General features: G+C 42.7%; 1 protein-coding gene and 1 long non-coding RNA gene across 9 annotated transcripts in view; one reads left to right on the top strand and one right to left on the bottom strand.

Moving 5' to 3' along the window:
• MFSD14B (major facilitator superfamily domain containing 14B) overlaps positions 1–9359 on the top strand; it is a 71879-nt gene extending 62520 nt beyond the window's left edge. For all 4 annotated transcript variants that reach the window (XM_027616484.2, XM_027616483.2, XM_027616485.2 and 1 more), the window contains 5 exons: positions 1152–1223; positions 2815–2927; positions 4281–4378; positions 5968–6110; positions 6771–9359. In XM_027616484.2, coding sequence (XP_027472285.1) covers positions 1152–1223; positions 2815–2927; positions 4281–4378; positions 5968–6110; positions 6771–7022 — 678 coding nt within the window. In that variant the 3' untranslated portion in view covers positions 7023–9359. The remainder of the gene's footprint in view (positions 1–1151; positions 1224–2814; positions 2928–4280; positions 4379–5967; positions 6111–6770) is intronic.
• The window catches only part of LOC113934891, a 32225-nt gene that overhangs the window by 2879 nt on the left and 9600 nt on the right, over positions 1–19746 (bottom strand). The window contains exons 2-4 of one of the 5 annotated variants that reach the window (XR_003523821.2): positions 9486–9584; positions 7309–7665; positions 506–567 (exon numbers count right to left, since the gene is read on the bottom strand). This is a non-coding gene — a long non-coding RNA (uncharacterized LOC113934891). The other 4 variants (XR_003523822.2, XR_003523823.2, XR_003523820.2 and 1 more) reach the window with 4 other exon arrangements.

The following is a 19746-nucleotide window of genomic DNA, read 5'->3' as shown; positions in this document are numbered from 1 at the left end:
ATATTGTTTGATTCCATTTACATGAAAGGCTCACAAAAAACAAAGGCAGAGACAGGGAAGTGTATCACTGGCCGGACAGAGGAACAGGCTGGAGGAATGGGACTCCTGATGGGGTACCATGTTTCTTTGAGGAGTGATGACATTTTCTACAATTGACTGTGGTGATGGTTGCCCAACTCTGTGAATATTCTCAAACCACCGAATTGTATACTTCTAATGGGTGAATTGTAGGATACTTAAGTTCTTTCTTGATGCTTTAAATATGTATATGTTTATATTTACAAATACAGGCTGAGAAATAAGGCTACTTTTCAGGTTCCAATTTTTTTTAGTTGGGTTTCATTAGCAAGTAATAGGCTATTTGCCAGCAGCACTGACTTGGAAACCTGAGATTCTAGCTCTTTTATTAGCTAGTTATAGGGGTACCTGGGGTGGCTCAGTCGTTAAGCGTCTGCCTTCGGCTCAGGTCATGGTCCCAGGGTCCTGGGTTCGAGCCCCGCATTGGGCTCCTTGCTCAGCGGGGAGCCTGCTTCTCCCTCTCCCACTCACCCTGCTTGTGCTCTTGCTCTGTCAAATAAATAAATAAAATCTTAAAAAAAAAAAAGATTATTAGCTCGTTGTGTAACTAGAAGCAAGACAATCATTTATTAAATGAATAGAAGGCATACAATAATTTTTAAGTCCTTTTCCCGATTTTTATAGGATTTCAGAAGAGGGCAAAAATACTTGACTTTTTAAAAACGTGGTATTTAAAACCTAAACTTTTAGCCTTTCAGAGCTTCTGTTAAGGTTGAGAGGCTTATAAATTATTGCCTGCTCACTTTGCTTCTCGAATCACCATGGAAGCTTTTTAAAACATGCCTGGGCCTGGGCCCAGAGAGTCTGAATTTAATTAGTCTCAAGTAGGTTACAGCATTTCAGTGCTTACCCCCCTCCCCTTCTCTGTTGCCCACATGATTTTAATGTGCAGCCAAGGTTGAGAGCCACTGACTTGGCTAATGAGCAGATTCTCTGTTGGTAGCACCAAAAGTCAGATCATTTTCTTCATGTTCTCTCTAGTGTTTGGTGATGTTATATTTGTCTCTTGGTGGGTTGGAGATGGGGATTATTTTTTCTATTATCTATAAAGTGTTTTCTTTCCATTTCCACAGGTCATAGGTTTTGGATCTGTTAAGATTGCGGCATTCATAGCTATGGTAGGAATTCTTTCTATTGTGGCTCAGGTGAGTGTCATTTCATCCATTTTTTCTTTATCATTTTTATTTGGAGAGAACTAGATTTACAGGAAACTGCAAAGAAATAAATGTTCATGGGGAACCCCTGCACCCCTCTGTCAGTACCCCTCTCCTCCCCTGCCACGGTAACATCTCTTATATCTGTGGTGTACAATATCAGACCCAGTAAACAGGCATGGATACAGTCTACAGAACCATCTTTTTTTTTTTTTTTTTTGAGAGAGAGAGGCAGCCAGGGGGTGGGGGTGAGGGGTGGGCAGAGGCAGAGAGAATCTCTGACAGACTCCACAATGAGCTCGGAGCCCAACACAGGGCTCGATCTCATGACACCAAAAATGACTTGAGCCAAAATCAAGAGTTGGATGCTCAACCGACTGAGCCACCCAGGCACCCCAGAACCATCATTTTTAATAGAATGTTGAGATTGTAATTTAGGAGGAATTTAATACAGCTTTTCAGTACTTTTTAGGATACCTGTTACCTCTACTGGTCAGTTCAGCAAATAACAATTTGCTTTTACAACCACCAATAGTCTAACTCCATATACTGCAAAATAAGCTTAAAATAAAGAAGCACTCTCCTGGTTAATGAGGAAAGTTTAGTAGCAGTGGAAAACAGAAATGAAATCAGTAACTGTTCCAAACCCTGCTATCCCCAGGACTGAAGAGGTGTGGTAATGAGTGCATTAGAACATATGAAATGAGTAAGCATTTCCCCACCCATTATAAATATAGGACCACAAAAGGCAGGGTATATGACCTTTAAACGAACTCACTGACATGCCTGGGTGTATTCACGGTATCACATGGAACTGCCTAGAGGCCACTCCCTGAAACGGCTTCATGCTGCTTTATAGCATGGGGCCCAGCAGAGTGCTCTTCAAGGAGAAACAAGGCGGCTATGAGACTGTTTTGCCCAAACGTTAGAACTGACAAGGCTCAAAGGACTGCATCAAGGCAAAAAAACCTTTTATTTTTTCTTACCAAACTTTTTAGTGAATGTCAATTATGTTGAACTTTCAAGTTGCTCATGATTTTGGTTTGCATTTATAGCAACTCTGGTGAGTCCGTTAGCCAAAACTCTTTTATCCTCTGCCTTTATAGACTATCTGAGCTAGTCGTTTAGCAGACTATATATCTGTTAAAAGTCAAATTTATATTAGTCCAACTTTCTGACACCATGAACTTCCAGCAGAATCCCACATAGTCTGTAAACGTTCAGCAGGGGTTTGCTCTTCCCTGGTGGTGAAGTGATTGGCATTTCTCCAAAGCGTCTGAGTCGTGTGCTTCTCAATCACGATTAATTGGTGAACAGCTATGATGACCTTTGGCAAGTGCTAGCAAAGCATTAGATAAACAGGCTTTGGGGAGGGCTCTGAAGGCTCTGAGCCCCAGGTTAGCCTCGGAACCTCCACAGCTCGACTCGAAAGCTCCGTCAGTACTGCGTGGCTTCCCCGCTCTCAGGCCAGACTGTGTACCTGTAGAGGCCCTTGGTCATTGTAAATGGGCTCCCCTCATTAAGCTGGCATCAAATCTGTGCACTCACATGGTTTCTCAAGACTATCTCCTTTGTTTTACAGACAGTCTTTCTTACCATCCTGATGAGATCATTAGGGAATAAGAATACTGTCCTCCTAGGGTTGGGCTTCCAGATGTTCCAGTTAGCCTGGTATGGTTTCGGATCTCAGGCCTGGTAAGCCTCTCCTTTGCATCCTCATGAACTAACAGACGGAAGCATCTTCTAGGACTTGAGTTGGCTGGATGTGATGTGAAGGAAGCAAGGGTTACTTTGCTGGTTTGGTGTCCTCAGTATTTCAGAAAGGATGTTTAGACTTAATGTGGGGAAGGACGGAGGGTAAGTACTCTCAGATTTTTGTTAAATTGCCTTTGCCTCAGCGGTGAAGTTCTTATTTAACTGGATGTGTGTGCCTCCTCCAACGCCTCAAAAAAGTTTTACGTCTGCTTTTTAAACATATTTGTCAATTTTTAGTGACCTCACATAGTCCACAAGAAGACAAGAAAAAAATGGGTATGATGGGGTTCACTGCCATAATTAGCTGAGTGACTTTGGGTAGTGACATAACCTTTGTAACATTAAGCATCCGAGTTAGACGAACACAAATATCTCCAAAACCATGTGTGCCCTAAGGCAGTTATTACTGCTAGCACATTAGATGCCCATAAACAGGAAGGAAATTCAAAATAAGCCCTGAGGAGTAAGAGGAAATGTATGTGCCTGCTTACCAAATACCAGATTTTCTATCTCCATTTTACATACGAGAATTGATCCTCACTTTACACATGCTTAGAGGAGCTAGAAATGTGGTCAGTGGTTCAATGGTTGATTCTTCTTGTTCTTGAAGATTCCAGTCCTGTGAACTTTGGTTCAGTAGCTGATTCGGTCAGACTTGTGCTACGTTTCAAAGATTTTGCTGACCTGCAAGGGTTTTTCTTTTCAGTTAAGGACGTGCACATTAGCCTCCCCAAGGAAAGTCTGGCCAAACAGGTTTTCAGCCTGATGAGGGCCTCACTTTGCTCACACTCATGCTTCATACTTTAGTTCCTTTCATAGTGACCCTGAACTTCAGGTCTCTGTTTCTGTTGGTGGCACATGACACTTGCTTGAGGGGTGGCAAACTGAGCAGCCCGAGGGCAGTGCGAAGGTGAGAAGCACAGATAGAAAAGCGGAAAATCAGTGAGGAAGATGTGGTGTTTATAGAAACAAATCCTTTTGAACTTCATTGAGCTTATACATCTTAAAGATGGTAATGGGCAAACAAGGAGGAAGAACGGATTTCGAAGGAGGTAACATAAAATAATGAAATCTTCCCAGCTGTGAAGTAATCATTAACAGTATGATGTAGGACCTTCCAGGTTTAAAAAAAAAAAAAAAAAAAAAAAAATCCATTTTTTAAAGAGGGAAAAATAAATACAGCCTAACAGGAGAAAACAGAAAGCTTTTTGTGGTTCTGCCAGATTGTACTCTGAATGGTAAGCTCCTTAGGGCTGGCCTGCCACCTGACTGCAGTCGCTCTTGTCATTGCAGGATGATGTGGGCAGCAGGGACGGTGGCCGCCATGTCCAGCATCACATTTCCAGCAGTCAGCGCCCTCGTCTCTCGGAACGCAGAGTCAGATCAGCAAGGTGAGGTCGCTGTCCCCTTCCCGTTTTCCTCCTTTAGCTAAGATACACTCCAGGTCACGGAGCAGGTGATAGCCATGTGGTCCCTTCTCAGCAATTACAGCTTTCTCTTTTCCCTCCTGCTTCTGGACTTTCAGAATACTAAGGATTAGAAATAGAACTATCCAAAATAAAAACAAAAAACAAAACTATCCATTTTCTCTCTTCAGTTTTGAGTCTTCTCGTGTGTGTTACCACCAGAATCACTTTAACAGATGTAATGTCAAATAAGGAAAGACTGGTTAGTAAAGCAATGAGTTCTTTATTTAATCACCATAATTACTGAAATTTAATTTGGAATCAAAGTCCATTAGCTTAAAATTAGGAAATGATTTTTTGAGGGGATAAATAAGTAAATATGTGTACTTTGGAAACAATTAAAATGGAGACAACCACGTGGAGAATAGCACTCTACCATCTAGACTCATCGTGAACCTCTGGCTTCTGTCAGGCAGTTCCCACTGCCAGAACTAATCCTTTCCTTCTCCATCTGTTAATGGTTCACCTAAAGTAGTCAGGAAGTAGTGAATTTTAGAAGGAAAATCTTTTAAATTCATTAGAGCCTTTTTAAAAGTTCTAATAAAAAACTAGATTGGAAAAGATTAATTCATTGCACCTACTTTTCCACATCAGAAATTAGCCATCTTATTCATACCCATTTTTAAAGTGTCACAGATTCTGTGTGTCACCCTGTGGGAAATCCCTTGGCTGTGTGTCCTTGGGGAGGTGTTACATCTGAAGAAGTGAGACAGCTGTGGGCACTGCCTTGACGTCTGACAGGCACCATCTGGCCTTTCATGACATGAATTCTCTTTGGCTGTTATGGTTGTATGTTCTAATACAGATGTTTCTAAATGTCAGTGTACAACATTACTGGAACACATTAAGTTGAATCATATTTGAACGATTTTGACTGTGGAAACATGCATTTTCATATGATTCAAGCTAATATTTTATCTGCCACATTAGAAGTTGGTACTTCTGGGATTTTTCAGTGCAGGTTACCATGAGGAGCTCACCATGAGGAGCAGTCTGTGTGAATGTGCCCCAAGTACACAACTTTGGGACTGCTATGGACTCATATAAAGGGCTCCAGGAGACAAAGGGCAGATTTTTCCTGTAAAAGGATCATTAGATGAGTAGAGGAGGAAAATCTCATTCCATAGAAAAGTGGAAATTGCCTATAAATGGAGAATAATTATTAGAGTTTTTTTCATTTTTTTATTCCCCATTTATAAGAAGGCTCTAACTGTTACGTGGGGAATTCGGCCCCAAAAGAAATTTCACAAACATCACTGTCATTTCATCTCCTTATAGATCTTAGGGGAGAGAGTTAGGACAACATTAACAGGGCATAGTAAAACCCGTAATATATTTGTGCACCAAATGGAACTATGATGGGCGAAGTCCCTAATCTACTTCCCTTAGCACAGACTACTCATACTCAGTCCAGCTGAGCAGAGTATCACAGTTTGTAAGAAAATACTGTTAAGTCCCTAATCTTGAGATGCTTTTCTGAGAAGACGGGCTCCCTTCTCTCCATTCTCATGCAGGAGTCGCCCAGGGGATCATAACTGGAATAAGAGGGCTGTGTAATGGCCTGGGGCCAGCACTGTATGGCTTCATATTCTACATGTTCCATGTGGAACTGACTGAGTTGGAACCAGAACTGAATTCTGACAATGCTGCCCTGCAGGTAATTTGGTGATAAGTCTAGTTTTATAACCATATGTCTGATGTCTGATGATAGCAAAATCTGAACTTAAATCTGGAGAATGTTCTTGTTCTCTTGTTCATCTGATGTTTCTCTTGTATGTGCTCTGTTCACTGCTTCCTGGGATTGAGGAAGGGTCAGTTCAGTGATGTAGTATCTTCTGCAAAAAGCTCTGTCTTAATTTTGTTCAGAGTCCATTTTTACCTACACAAGTATCTGATCGGAATCCTGTCCTCTGGTGAAGCCCAGCGAAGGCCAAATAAAATGTGAAATGACCTAGATCCCTGCTAGGAATTGAGCTAGAGTGCTTTTTCTACTACATTTCTTCAGTCGTTCCTTTAGTGTAAATTTCTGTATAAAATTCTTGATGTTCACGAACAGAGTACATAATGTGAGGTCACGGGATGGGGACTGGAGACCCACAACTGCCACTTAAAGGCTGTTGAAAAGTGGTGCAAAGAACAATGATTAGTTGCCCTCTGTCATATTCCGAACACAGGCTCTATGGGAATTGGCCTTGATACTGAATGAAACATTTGCTTATGAGAAAATGATTTACTGTTGGATGGTTTGGGGGAGTCCAGGGCTAATTTTGAAGACTAACCGAATCCTTTATCTCCGTTTGTTTCCCATGCCCCTCAGGGAGCTGTCATCCCAGGCCCACCGTTTTTATTTGGGGCATGTATAGTTCTCATGTCTTTCCTGGTTGCCTTATTCATCCCTGAATACCATAAAGGCAGTGGACTTCAAAAACATAGCAACAGCATCAGCGGCAGCCTGACCAACACCCCAGAGCGGGCCAGTGATGAGGACATTGAGCCACTGTTGCAAGACAGCAGCATCTGGGAGCTCTCTTCCTTCGAGGAGTCTGGGAATCAGTGCACTGAGCTGTGAACTTGGCAGAAAGCGGGATTCTGCAGATGCCTTCTCTGAGAGCCGTGGGAGCCACACCACACGGAGACTCCATGGTGCTGGAAGGGAGATGCTAGTGGCACCCTTCAGGGCCGGGTTTGAGAAGTAACCCTCTCCATCCCTCCACTGCCCCCCCGCCCCGCTCCTGTTCCTTTCCTTCTTTTTGTGGTATATTAGAACAATATTCAAAGTAGTTTCCTGCAAATTTTGCAACTCTCAAAGTCATCTGGAGTCCAAACTTTGAAACTCAAATAGAAAGATTTCTTACCTCTGGTAGGATGGCTTTCCTTGAATAACTCTGGAGGAAGAGTGATAGCAGTTTTTCCATCTCCTTTTCAGTGGAAGGTGCAGGGTGGGAGTGGACTGCCATCTCTGGCAAGATCCGAGGTAAAAAGTCCCTGCTTATTTTCTTCCTTCCTGTTTCTCTGATCTGTGCCCGCTTAGCCCACGGGTGTTCATGAGCGGCCGCTCCAAGAGTCACTCAGTATCAGGGATCTATTGCCTTTGTTCAAAGGTCAACAGAAACCCAAATCTTACTCTCCTTTCCTTGTCTCTACTTCCTGTCCTTGGCTAGAATGAAGTTCAGCACATACACCTCTGGACATTAATAATGATCAGTGATAACCTATATTAGATAAAAGGAAAATTTTCTTAAAAATTTAAATTATGAAGAACTAGCAACTCAGATCGCTGGCCCTGGTGTTTTGGTCAGATTCCAGGTAATTTTACAGAAGAAAAACGCACATCAAGTGTTCTGGTGGCAACAGAGAATTTGAAGGGAGCTTCTAAGAAAGTTTTCAATAATACAAATATTCCTAAGTGAGGATGAGAATTAATTAGTGACCGGATACCAGTGGAGTTTATATCCAAGTTCAGACTCCTAGAACACATTATTACCATCTGCTCCTTGCTGCATCTTCTGTCTTCTCGATTTTTCTCGTTCATCTCACTCCTGCCTTAACTGCTCTATTGTATGCATCGGTTTTCAGTCGGGTCTTTATTTCCATCTGTTTATCTGACTTTTGAATTTCATGGGAATATGCACATCAGATTCTTTTCTAAAATGTGGTTTAGGAAGCTCAGTTTCACAATAAGTGTCTTGCTAATTTTTCGAGATGTTCTATGGACAGAAAACTTTACAGATTTATATGTATTTTCCTGCACCAGTAAATCGACCATTAACTAGGCCCCACCCACCTTGAACAGAGCACTCCTCTGAAAGTTTTATAGGTATGAAATATATGTAGATATTTGTAAGGAGTTTTAAATTTTTTTTGATGGGGTGCTGTGTAAATCTTGTATTTATAAATGTAATGAAGGTGTTGAAAGAAAAATATATATACAACTTTTATAAAAGGATTGTGTACTGACTGAACACATTTAAAAGAAAATATATTTTGAAACCTGTTCTGCTGTGAACAGAGATAACATATCTTTTTACTATGCTGTTGGTTTTTAAGTTAAGCTTCCTAATGCATAATAAATTTGCAATGGATACCTTTATGTCTTGTGTTTCTTTAAAGCAAATAGTACCATTGATCTTTGGGTTCTCTTTTGGGTGGGTATCAACTAAATTCTTAATCCTTAATTAAGCTAATGCAAAAAAGAGGTATATTTTCAAAAAAATTTGATTTTTAACAAACTCCCTTCAAAAACCTATCATAGCTTTTTCATCTAAAATAAAAAAACAGAGACACAAACATATTTGTACACCCATTTACTGGCATTCTTCATAATAGCCAAAAGGTGGAAGCAACCCGAGTGTTTGCTGTTGACTGAATGGATAAAGGAAATATGGCATTTACATACAAGGAAATCCTCAACCTAGGGAAGGAAGGAAATTCTAACTCACACCACAACATGGATGAACTTTCAAGACATGATAAGTGAAGTAAGCCAGTCACAAAAGGACATACACAGTGTGGTTCCACTTTAGTCAAATTCAGACAGAAAGTAGAATAGCGGATGCCAGAACTAGGAAAGGGTAAGGGGGAATTACTGTTTAATGGGTAGAGTTTCAGCTTTGCAAATGGACATGGTGAGGATGATTGCATAAAAGTGTGAATGTACTCAGTGCCACTGAACTAAAAATGGTCAACTGTAGGTTATGTGTATATTTTGCCACAATTTTTAAAAAATGCTCTCGTGACATCTTTACTATTGCTTACCAAAATTGCAGTTTCTTTACCCAGTATAACGAATGTCAAAACTGGGATAAAATCTACCATTTTAACCATTTACAATTTAGTGGTTTTTAATTTATTCACAAGGTTGCACAGCTGTTAGGACTATCTCCAGAACATTTCCATCATAGGCTGAGGGAACAATGTCCACCACTGAATTATTAAACCAGACTCTTATGGAAGGGCTGCCACCTGACCAGTGATGGAATTTCTAGGCTAGGAAGTGAGTTCTGTGGGGTGATGGCTGGGGCTGACAGTGTACCTGGTTCTGCCTGTGCTGGAAAAACTGCAAACTGGGTTTGGCTGCTACTCTCGGGAAGAACCGCCACTGCCAGCATGAAGAAGCGTCACCAGAATGAAGCTGTGGGAAATGAGAAGGCAGGAAGGAGTCCGTTAGTCCCTCCTCTTCTTCAGTATGCAGTTTCTATCCAGCACCCTTCATCAGTCGACGGAGCCAGCTGACAAAGCAGAACAGGTGTGTGCCGAGGAAAGGACAGGCTGGGACTAAGACAGCGACTGGCACCCTCAACACACCTTATGTGAACTTCTGATCCTCACTGGCACCTCTCCTGTGACCCAGATCTGCATTTGCTAAAGGATGTGGATCTTCCACAGCTTGTTAACGTTTTCCCCTAACTTTTCTACTGAGCATTAAAGTACAGTTGAACAACGTCGGGGGTAAGGATGCCAAGTCCCTATGCGGTCAAAAATCCACATGTAACTTGACTCACCAAAAACTGAATTACTGATAGCCTACTCTTAAATGGAAGCCTTACAGTAACAACACATATTTTGTATGTTGCATGTATTACATACTGCATTCTTATAATAAAGTAAGCTAGAAAAAAGAAAATGTTAAGAAATCTTAAAATAGGGGCACCTGGGTGGCTTAGTTGTTAACTGTCTGCCTTCGGCTCAGGTCATGATCCCAGGGTCCTGGGACTGAGCCCCACATCAGGCTCACTGCTCGGCGGGAAGCCTGCTTCTCCCTCTCCCACTCCCCCTGCTGTGTTCCCTCTCTCAATGTCTCTCTCCTGTCAAATAAAATCTTTTAAAAAAATAATAAAATACTAGTTATGAGGGAAAATAACTTTTTCATTAGAAATTTACAGTCAAGGGGCGCCTGGGTGGCTCAGTCAAGCGTCTGCCTTCGATTCAGGCTCTGGGATCAAGCCCCACAGCTTCTCCCTCTCCCATTACCCCTGCTTGTGTTCCCTCTCTCCCTGTGTCTCTGTCTATAAATAAAATTAAAAAAAAAATTTTTAAATACATCTACAGTATCATTTCTTAAAAAGTCCATGTAGAGGGGACCTATGCAGTTCAAATCCTTGTTCAAGGGCCAGCTGTACTAGAGACAGAAAAGATGGCGGAGGAGTAGGGGACCCTATTCCAACTGGTCCCTGGAATTGAGCTGGATAGCTACCAGACCACTCTGAGCACCCACGAAATCGTCCTGAGATGTAAGAAAATAGATCCAGATCTCTACAAACGGAATATCGCAGGCAGTAGGTTTTGAGGTACCAAGCAGGGAGCCGTGATTCCGCGGGCAGATTTTGGAGGATAAACGGCAGCGGGAGGGAGCCTGGCCGGGGGATCCTACACCGCCGGTGAGCGACAGCCTCGCGCGCTGGGGACCGGGCACAGGCTCACAGACTGGGGAGCGGCGGGGAAAGGACTTTAGGGCAGCCCCCCTGACGGAAACCAGGAGCGGTGGGGTCACACGTGCAAACTGGGAGCGGCTGCGGTTTTAGAAGCACAAAGGGCAGAGACATGCCCCACCTGGAGGCAGGACTCAGAGCGCTGCGGAGGGGCGCACAACCCAGGACCCTGTAGTTTATAGCAGCACAGAAAGAAATGGAGAGACTGTGGCTGGAGAGCTCACTGAAGAACAGAATGTGATCTCTGCTCTGAGGCAGAGGGTTGGAAACGGTATCTTCCGCTCTGACTCACGGAAGAGACACGGAAAGTAACCAGGGAACAAAAGCCCCCAAAAACCGGTTTCCACTGAGCCCATCCCCCACCACAGGGTAACAGACACATGAAAAAATGTCCATCAACATTAGCCATCAGGGAAATTCAAATCCAAACCACACTGAGATACCACCTTACACCAGTTAGAATGGCAAAAATGGACAAGGCAAGAAACAACAAATCTAGAGAGGTTGTGGAGAAAGGGGAACCCTCTCACACTGTTGGTGGGAATGCAAGTTGGTACAGCCACTTTGGAAAACAGTGTGGAGGTGCCTCAGAAAATTAAAAATAGAGCTACCCTATGACCCCGCAATTGCACTACTGGTATTTACCCCAAAGACACAGATGTAGTGAAAAGAAGGGCCATATGCACCCCAATGTTCATAGCAGCAATGTCTGCAATAGCCAAACTGTGGAAAGAGCTGAGATGCCCTTCAACAGATGAATGGATGAAGAAGATGTGGTCCATATATACAACGGAATATTACTCAGCCATCAGAAAGGATGAATACCTAAGGTTTACATCAACATGGATGGGACTGGAGATTATGCTAAGTGAAATATGTCAAGCAGAGGAAGTCAACTATCATTTGGTTTCACATATGATAAACCAATTATATGGTTTCACATAAGGAACAGCATAGAGGACATTAGGAGAAGGAAGGGAAAAATGAAGGGAGGGAAATTGGAGGGAGAGATGAACCATGAGAGACTATGGACTCTGAGAAACAAACAGGGTTCTAGAGGGGAGGGGGTAGGTGGATGGGTTAGCCCGGTGATGGGTATTAAGGAGGGCACGTACTGCATGGAGCACTGGGTGTTATATGAAAACAATGAATCGTGGATCACCACATCAAAAACTGATGATGTATGATGACTAACGTAACATAAAATAAAATTTTTTAAAAAATGCTCACTCTTGCCACTTTTATTCAACATATTATTGAAAGTCTTATGCATGGGCGCCTGGGTGGTTCAGATGGTTAAGCGTCTGCCTTCAGCTCAGGTCATGATCCCAGGGTCCTGGGATCGAGTCCCGCATCGGGCTCCCTGCTCCTTGGGAGCCCGCTTCTCCCTCTGCTTCTCTCTCTCTCCGCCCCCCACCCCCGGCCGCCGCTCATGAATAAATAAAATCTTTAAAAAAAAAAAAGAAAGAAAGTCTTAAGCAAGAAAAAGAAATAACAGGCCTCCAAATTGGAAAAGAAGAAGTAAAACTGTCACCATTTGCAGATGACATAATATTACATACAGAAAACCCTAAAGACTCTAAACAAAGAGTCCAGTAAAGTTGCAGGATATAAAATCAATATACCAAAATTAAAAAACCCTGTTAGTTCTATACAGTGTTAATGAACCATCAGAAAAATTAAGAAAACAATTCCATTTACAATTGCACCAAAATGAATACAATACCTAGAAATAAATTTAAGAAGGTGAAAGACCAGGGAGCCTGGATGGCTCAGTTGAGCATCTGACTCTTGGTTTCAGCTCAGGTCATGATCTCACAGTTGTGAGATCAAGCCCCCCCCCCCCCAAATAAATAAATCTTTAAAAAAAAAGAAGGATAAAAGAACTGTAGACTTGAAACTGTAAGACACTGATGAAATAAACTGAAGACACAAATAAATGGAAAGATATTCAATGTTCATGGGCTGGAAGAATATTGTTAAATATGCATACTATCCACAGCAATCTTCAAATTCAACGGAATCCCCATAAAATTCCAACTGTATTTTTCACAGAAATAAGCAATCCCACAATGTGTATAGAACCACAAAAGATCCCAAATATACAAAGGAACCTTCAGAAAAACCAACAAATCTGGAATATCACACTCCCTAACTTTCAAACAATACTGTAAAAGTACAGTAATCAAATAGTATGATATTGACATAAAAACAGGCACATATAGGTCAGTGGAACACAACAGAGCCCAGAAATTAACCCTCTCATAAAGAGCCAATTAACTTATGATCAAGGAGCCAGAAATATACAATTGGGGGCGAAATACAGACTGTTTTGTTTGTTTTTTTTTCAAGATTTTATTTATTTATTTGACACAAAGAGAGAGAGTACAAGCAGGGGGAGTGGCAGGCACAGGGAGAGGGAAAAGCAGACTCCCTGCTGAGGCTGCGTAGGGAACCCAATATGGGGCTCGATCCTGGGATCATGACCTAAGCCGAAGGCAGACGCTTAACCAACTGAGCCACCCAGGCATCCCCGGAAAATACAGACTGTTAAATCAGTGTTTTTGGAAAAGAGGGCAGCAACATGCAGAAGAACAACTCTGGACAACTATATTACACCATTCACAAAAATTAACTCAAAATAGACTAGACTTGAATGCAGAATCTGAAACTATAAACCTCCTAGAAGCAGTAAGCTCAATGTCAGTCTTAATAATAAATACAAAGACTTATAGATGGCCAAAAAGTACATGATTCCAACATCACTAATCATCAGGAAAATGCAAATCAAAACCACAATGAGCTACCACTTCACACCTGTCCGAATGGCTTTTATAAAAAAAATAAAAATAACATGTTGGCAAGAACATGGACAAAAGGGAACACTTGTTCACTGTTGGTGGGAATGCAAATTGGTGCAGCCACTATGGAAAACAACATGTGGTTTTCTCAATAAATAAAAAATAGAACTACCACGTAATCCAGCAATTCCACTTCTGTGTATTATCTGAAGAAAACAAAAACACTAATTTGAAAAGATACTTGCATCCCCATTTTGTTTGAAGCATTATTTAAAATATCCAAGATACAGAAACAATCTAAGGGTCTCTCAATGCCTTAATGGACAAAGTAATGTGATATATATAGATATATATAGGTACATAAAATTTACTCAGCAAAAAAAAAAAATCTTGCTTTAAAAAAATTTCATTTATAATAGCTTCCCCCCAAATTAGGATTAAATCTAACAAAATATGTGAAGGATCTGCATGCAGACTACAAAGCACTAAGGATCTCAAACAAACAAGACCTACATAAATGGAAAGGCAGAATGAGCAAAGATACTAATTCCCTAAAACTGATCTATAGATTTAATGTAGTTCTTAACAAAATGCCAGCAGGATCTTTTTAGATATACACAAGCAGATACTAAAACCTATGTGGTAAGAGTGTAGTAGCTATGATAATTTTGAAAAAGAAACCATGGTACCTGATTTTAAGAAGTACTCTGTAGTGGGGTGCCTGGGTGGCTCAGTCATTAAGCGTCTGCCTTCAGCTCAGGTCATGATCCCAGGGCCCTGGGATCAAGCCCCACATCGGGCTCCCTGCTCAGCGGGAAGCCTGCTTCTCCCTCTCCTACTCCCCTTGCTTGTGTTCCTGCTCTTGCTCTCTCTCTTTCTGTCACATAAATAAAACCTTAAAAAAAAAAAAAGAAGTACTCTGTAGCTACAGTAACCAAGACAATGTGATGTTAGAAGAGGGACAGACACAGAGCAGAGCAAAGAACCCAGAAACAGCCCCACATCAGAATGGCCAACTGATGACAAACGTGCAAAAGCAAAAGGTGGTAAGTGTAGATCTAATTCTTAACAACTGATGTATATTTTTGTAGCCCTGGGGCTGTTTTATGATTTTGAACTATTCCTCCACATCTTTTCAATGTATTTCCCACACTATAACCAGAGGGGTCCTGACAAATATCTATGAGATCTTGTCCCTCATTTGCCCAAGAACTCCGGCCCTTCGTACAGGCCCAGAAACTCCACATGCCCTCCCCCAGTTCTGGTACCCCCCTGCACACTGGCCACCCCCAAATCCCTCAAACTGGCTGCTACCTCAGGGCATTCTCACGTTGTCCCCCTGATGCCTTTCCTGACTGTCCTATTGAAAATCACCACCCAGTTCCCAGAACAATGTCTACCATTCTGACCTTTAGAGTTGCCTTTTGGAACACAGGACTATTCTGAAGACTGGTTTGTTGTGGGTATCAAAAGGTGGTTAATTTTTTCCTTCTCCAAAGCCAAAACTGCAAACTATCTGTGAAAGTTCATCTTGTGAAGAGCAGTCTGTTCTCAGTCTCACCCTGTGTAAGTCCAGAGTACGTCTGCTCACATTTTGATCCTGCACCCACTCTGCTCCCCTGGGATCTACCCTGGAGAGGCTGCAGGAGAGGTCCTTGACAGGTACTCACCCATGGCCTGAGCACTGGGTTGAGAGTCAGGAACAGCTAGAATGATGTATGGGCCAGAGCAGCTTATGGAACAGAGAGAACAGACAGACCCAGGGGTAAGAGCCACAAGGCACTGGAAAGGGGGAGGTGTCCCCTTCCCTGACCTTATGAGTAAAGACAAGCGGTGTGGGCAGGGAACACAGAGAAGCACTGGGTGGAGCTTCTGTTCTGGGACAGCCTGGATGTTCTTCTTTGCTCCTGACTGAACATTCCACAAAACAGTTGTAGACATCATCCCCTGCCAGCTGGGACTCTGGGCTTCTGGTTTTTTTAATGAGATATATGCCTTCTATCCCTTAGCACATACTTCTTCAGACTATCTGGACTGAATTCATGACTGTTGTATCTTAAAATCTTAAAAAAAAAAAACAAAAAAAAAAAACATTCAATTATGTTCTCATGCTATTTCCTTCAAGAATGAATGAATAACCTGGGTGACTCAGATGTTTGGGCATCTGCCTTCAGCTTGGGTCATGATCTCCAGGTCCTGGGATAGAGTCCCATGTCGGGCTCCCTGCTTAGCGGGGAGTCTGCTTCTCCCTCTCCTTCTGCCCCCCTCTCCCACACCCCCTCGTGCTCGCTCTCTCTCTCTCAAGTAAACAAAATCCTTTTTTTTTTAGATTTTATTTATTTGACAGAGAGAGACAGCGAGAGAGTGAGCAGGGGGAGTGGGAGAGGGAGAAGCAGGCTTCCCGCCGAGCAAGAAGCCCGATACGGGGCTCAATCCCAGGACCCTGCGATCATGACCTGAGCTGAAGGCAGCCACTTAACTGACTGAGCCACCCAGGCGCCCCTCAAATAAACAAAATCTTAAAAAAAACAAAAAACAAAAAACCCACACATACAAACACAACACACACAAACAAACACAAAAAACAAACAAAAAAAGAAAAAGAACAAATTAAGCCCAAAGTTAGCAGAATGGAGGAAATAAAGAGTAGAGCAGAAATAAAGAACAGAAAAATAGGAAAGATTACCCCAACTAAGACTTGGTTCCTTGAAAAGATAAAACTGACAAACCCTTAGCTACACTAGCCACAGAACAGAGAGAGGACCCAAGCCAACAAAATTAAAAATGAAAAGGAAAACATGACAACTGATACCATAGAAATACAAAGGATCAAAAGAGGCTACTATGAACTATACGCCAACAAACTGATCAAACAGAAACAGAAAAATTCTCAGAAAAATACAACCTACCAAGAATGAATCAGAAAAAAAATTGAGGGCGCCTGGGGGGCTCAGTTGGTTAAGCGACTGCCTTCGGCTCAGGTCATGATCCTGGAGTCCTGGGATCGAGTCCCATATTGGGCTCCCTGCTCAGCGGGGAGTCTGCTTCTCCCTCTGGCCCTCTTCCCTCTCGTGCTGTCTCCCATTCTCTCTCTCTCAAATAAATAAATAAAATCTTAAAAAAAAAAAATTGAAAATGTGAATAAGGAGACTGAACTGGTAATCAAAAGTCTCCCAATGAAGAAAAGCCCAGAACCAGATGGCTTCCCTCATAAATTTTACCAAACATTTACAGGAGAATTAACACTACTCCTCCTCAAAGTTGTCCAAAAAATCAAATAGGAGAAAGTACTCCCAAACTCCATTTTCCTGAACAAAGACACATAAGGACACTACTGGAAAACTGCAGGCCAATATCCCAGATAAATGCAAAAATTCCCAACAATATACTAGCAAAGTATATTCAACAGCCCATTAAAAGGATAATTCAGGGGTGCTCGGGTGGCTCAGTCGGTTAGGCGTCTGCCTTTGGCTCAGGTCACGATCTCAGGGTCCTGGGATGGAGCCCGAGCGCCCCAAGTCGTCCGGCTCCCTGCTCAGTGGGGAGTCTGCTTCTCCCTCTACCTCTGCCCCTCCTCCTACTTGTGTTATCTCTCTCTCTCTCTCTCTCTCTCTCTCGAGTGCATGCATGCCCTCTCCCTCTAACAAATAAAATCTTTAAAAAATAGTAAAAGGAAAATTCACCATGATCAAGTGAGATTTATCACTGGGATACAAGGAAGGTTCAACATATGCAAATCAACCAACATGATACACTGCATTAATAGAACAAAAGCTAAAAAAATCCCATCATTTCAATAGATGCAGAAAGAACATTGGACAAAATTCAACATCCTTTCATGATTTAAAAAAAAAAACTCTCAAGTAATAGGACACAGACAGAACATACTTCAACTTACAAAGGCCATGTATGACAAGTCCACAAAACAAACATACTCTAAGGTGAAAGGTTGAAAGCTTTTTTTCACTGAAGATCAGGACAAGAGTGCTCACTCTTGCCACTCCTTTGAACATAATACTGGAAGTCTGAGCCAAAGAAATCAGGGAAGACAAAGAAATAAAAGGCATCCAAATTAGAAAACAAGAAGTAAAACTGTTTCTATATATAGGTGACATGATCTTAATACAGAAAATCCTAAAGACTGCTGAAAACGCTGTTAAAACTAATAAACGAACTTAATAAAGTTGCATAATACAAAAGCAACATAAAAAATCAGTTCCATTTCAGGACTTCTGGGAAAATGGTGGAACAGGATGATCCTGTGTTTACCTCACCCCATGCATACAACTAGGTGACACCCGCACTGGTGTAAATAATCCAGAAAATGACCTGAAGACTGGCGGAACAGACTCTCCGCAGCTAAATGTAGAGAAGAGGCCATACTGAGGAGGGTAGGAAGGGTGGAGACGTGGTCTAGAGCCAAGAAGACCCACAGGACTATCCACAGAAGGGTGCCAAGGGTGTGGAGAGAGGAGAGGATATGCCCCTCCAGGCACCTGCCCAAAGAAGACAAATTCCCATACCATTTGACTCTGAAAACCAGATGGGACTGGTTTGGCAAGTTCTTACACCAAGAGGCTTAGCAACTGGAACTTTAAGGATCGGGTGGGAGAGCTGGAGGGTGAAAGTAAACTGAGTCGCCGCCCTTAAAGATACAGCACAACAAACAGCCCCAATGAGATACAGCATAGAATTAGCAGTTCCAAAAACACTTGAGGAATACAAGAAAAAGATTTATTTACTAATCTCAGAGCAGGTGCCAGAGGAGCAGGAATCTTTGGAAGAGGTCTCCAAGAGCAAAGGAGCTGGTGAGTGTCATCCAACATCTGAACCTCCAGCGTAGATACAGAGACACCTATGGGAATCAGCGCAGTTCAACACTCTCTAACTAGCTTCCTAACAGTGCACACAGGCCCATGTCCTTCTGCAGACTCACCCCCTCCGTCTCAGCCTCCACAGTCTTCCTGGGTGACTGCAGTTCCCTCACAGAGCAGACAGGCACAGACTTTGTTGGCACCATGCCCCATCCCCATGTTCTCCTGCAGACTCCCACCCTCCAACATATGTTTATAAAAGTCCATTCAAAGCAGAGCCACAGCACGGCAGCATGCAACAAGCACCCCAACAGAAGCTAGCACCACTCCATACTGACTCCTGCCCCAGGGGAGAGAAAGATAACCACATACAACAGTCCATCTGTGTCCCCAGCAGTGGACCGGGAGCACACATCTGGTCTGACTGCAGGACCTGCCCACCAATGAAAGCTTCTAAGGGGACAACACAGGAAGAGTGACCTGCAGTTTGATGCTACTACACCTCTGGCAAAGACCTGGTCTGACTCAATTCAAGCCCCACGCAGCCCCAGACAGGCCCACTAACACACGAACCAAACTCTGCCCACAGCAGGCAAAGAGAGCCATTGCAGATAACTGGTCTGAAGGCAAATGTGACTTAGCCAAAACAGCAGGACACCCCTGCTGCAACACACACAGGACAGCAAGCAATACTCCTGAAGTGCCAGGTTCTGGGGAGCAGGGGACATTGCACTGCAGGGCACTACAGGACCTCTTCCTCATAAGACCACAACTTTCAAGAGCAGGAGTTGTAGATGACTTTTTTTTTTTTAAGATTTTATTTATTTATCTGACAGAGAGAGCGAGAGAGCACAAGCAGGGGGACCAGGAGATGGAGAGGGAGAAGCAGGCCTCCCGCCGAGCAGGGAGCCCGATGCGAGGCTCGATCCCAGAACCCTGGGATCACGACCTGAGCCAAAGGCAGATGCTTAACCATCTGAGCCACCCAGGCGACCCATGTAGCTGACTTTCCTAACTCACAGAAACAGACACAGAGCTAGGCAAAAGGAAGAGACAAAGGATTATGTCCAAATGAAAGAACAGAACAAATCATAGCAAGAGCGCTAATTAGTATACCTGATATAGAATTTAAAATAATGGTCAACAAAAAGATATTGGACTTCACGAAAAAGTGGAGGACCTCAGTAAGACCCCTGACAAAGAGAAAACATAAAAAAGAACCAATCAGCGATGAAGAATTCACTATTGAA

The sequence above is a fragment of the Zalophus californianus genome, chromosome 13, assembly GCF_009762305.2.
Source record: "Zalophus californianus isolate mZalCal1 chromosome 13, mZalCal1.pri.v2, whole genome shotgun sequence".
In the NCBI taxonomy this organism is placed as follows: Eukaryota; Metazoa; Chordata; class Mammalia; order Carnivora; family Otariidae; genus Zalophus; species Zalophus californianus.
This window is presented reverse-complemented; position numbering and strand designations above follow the sequence as displayed.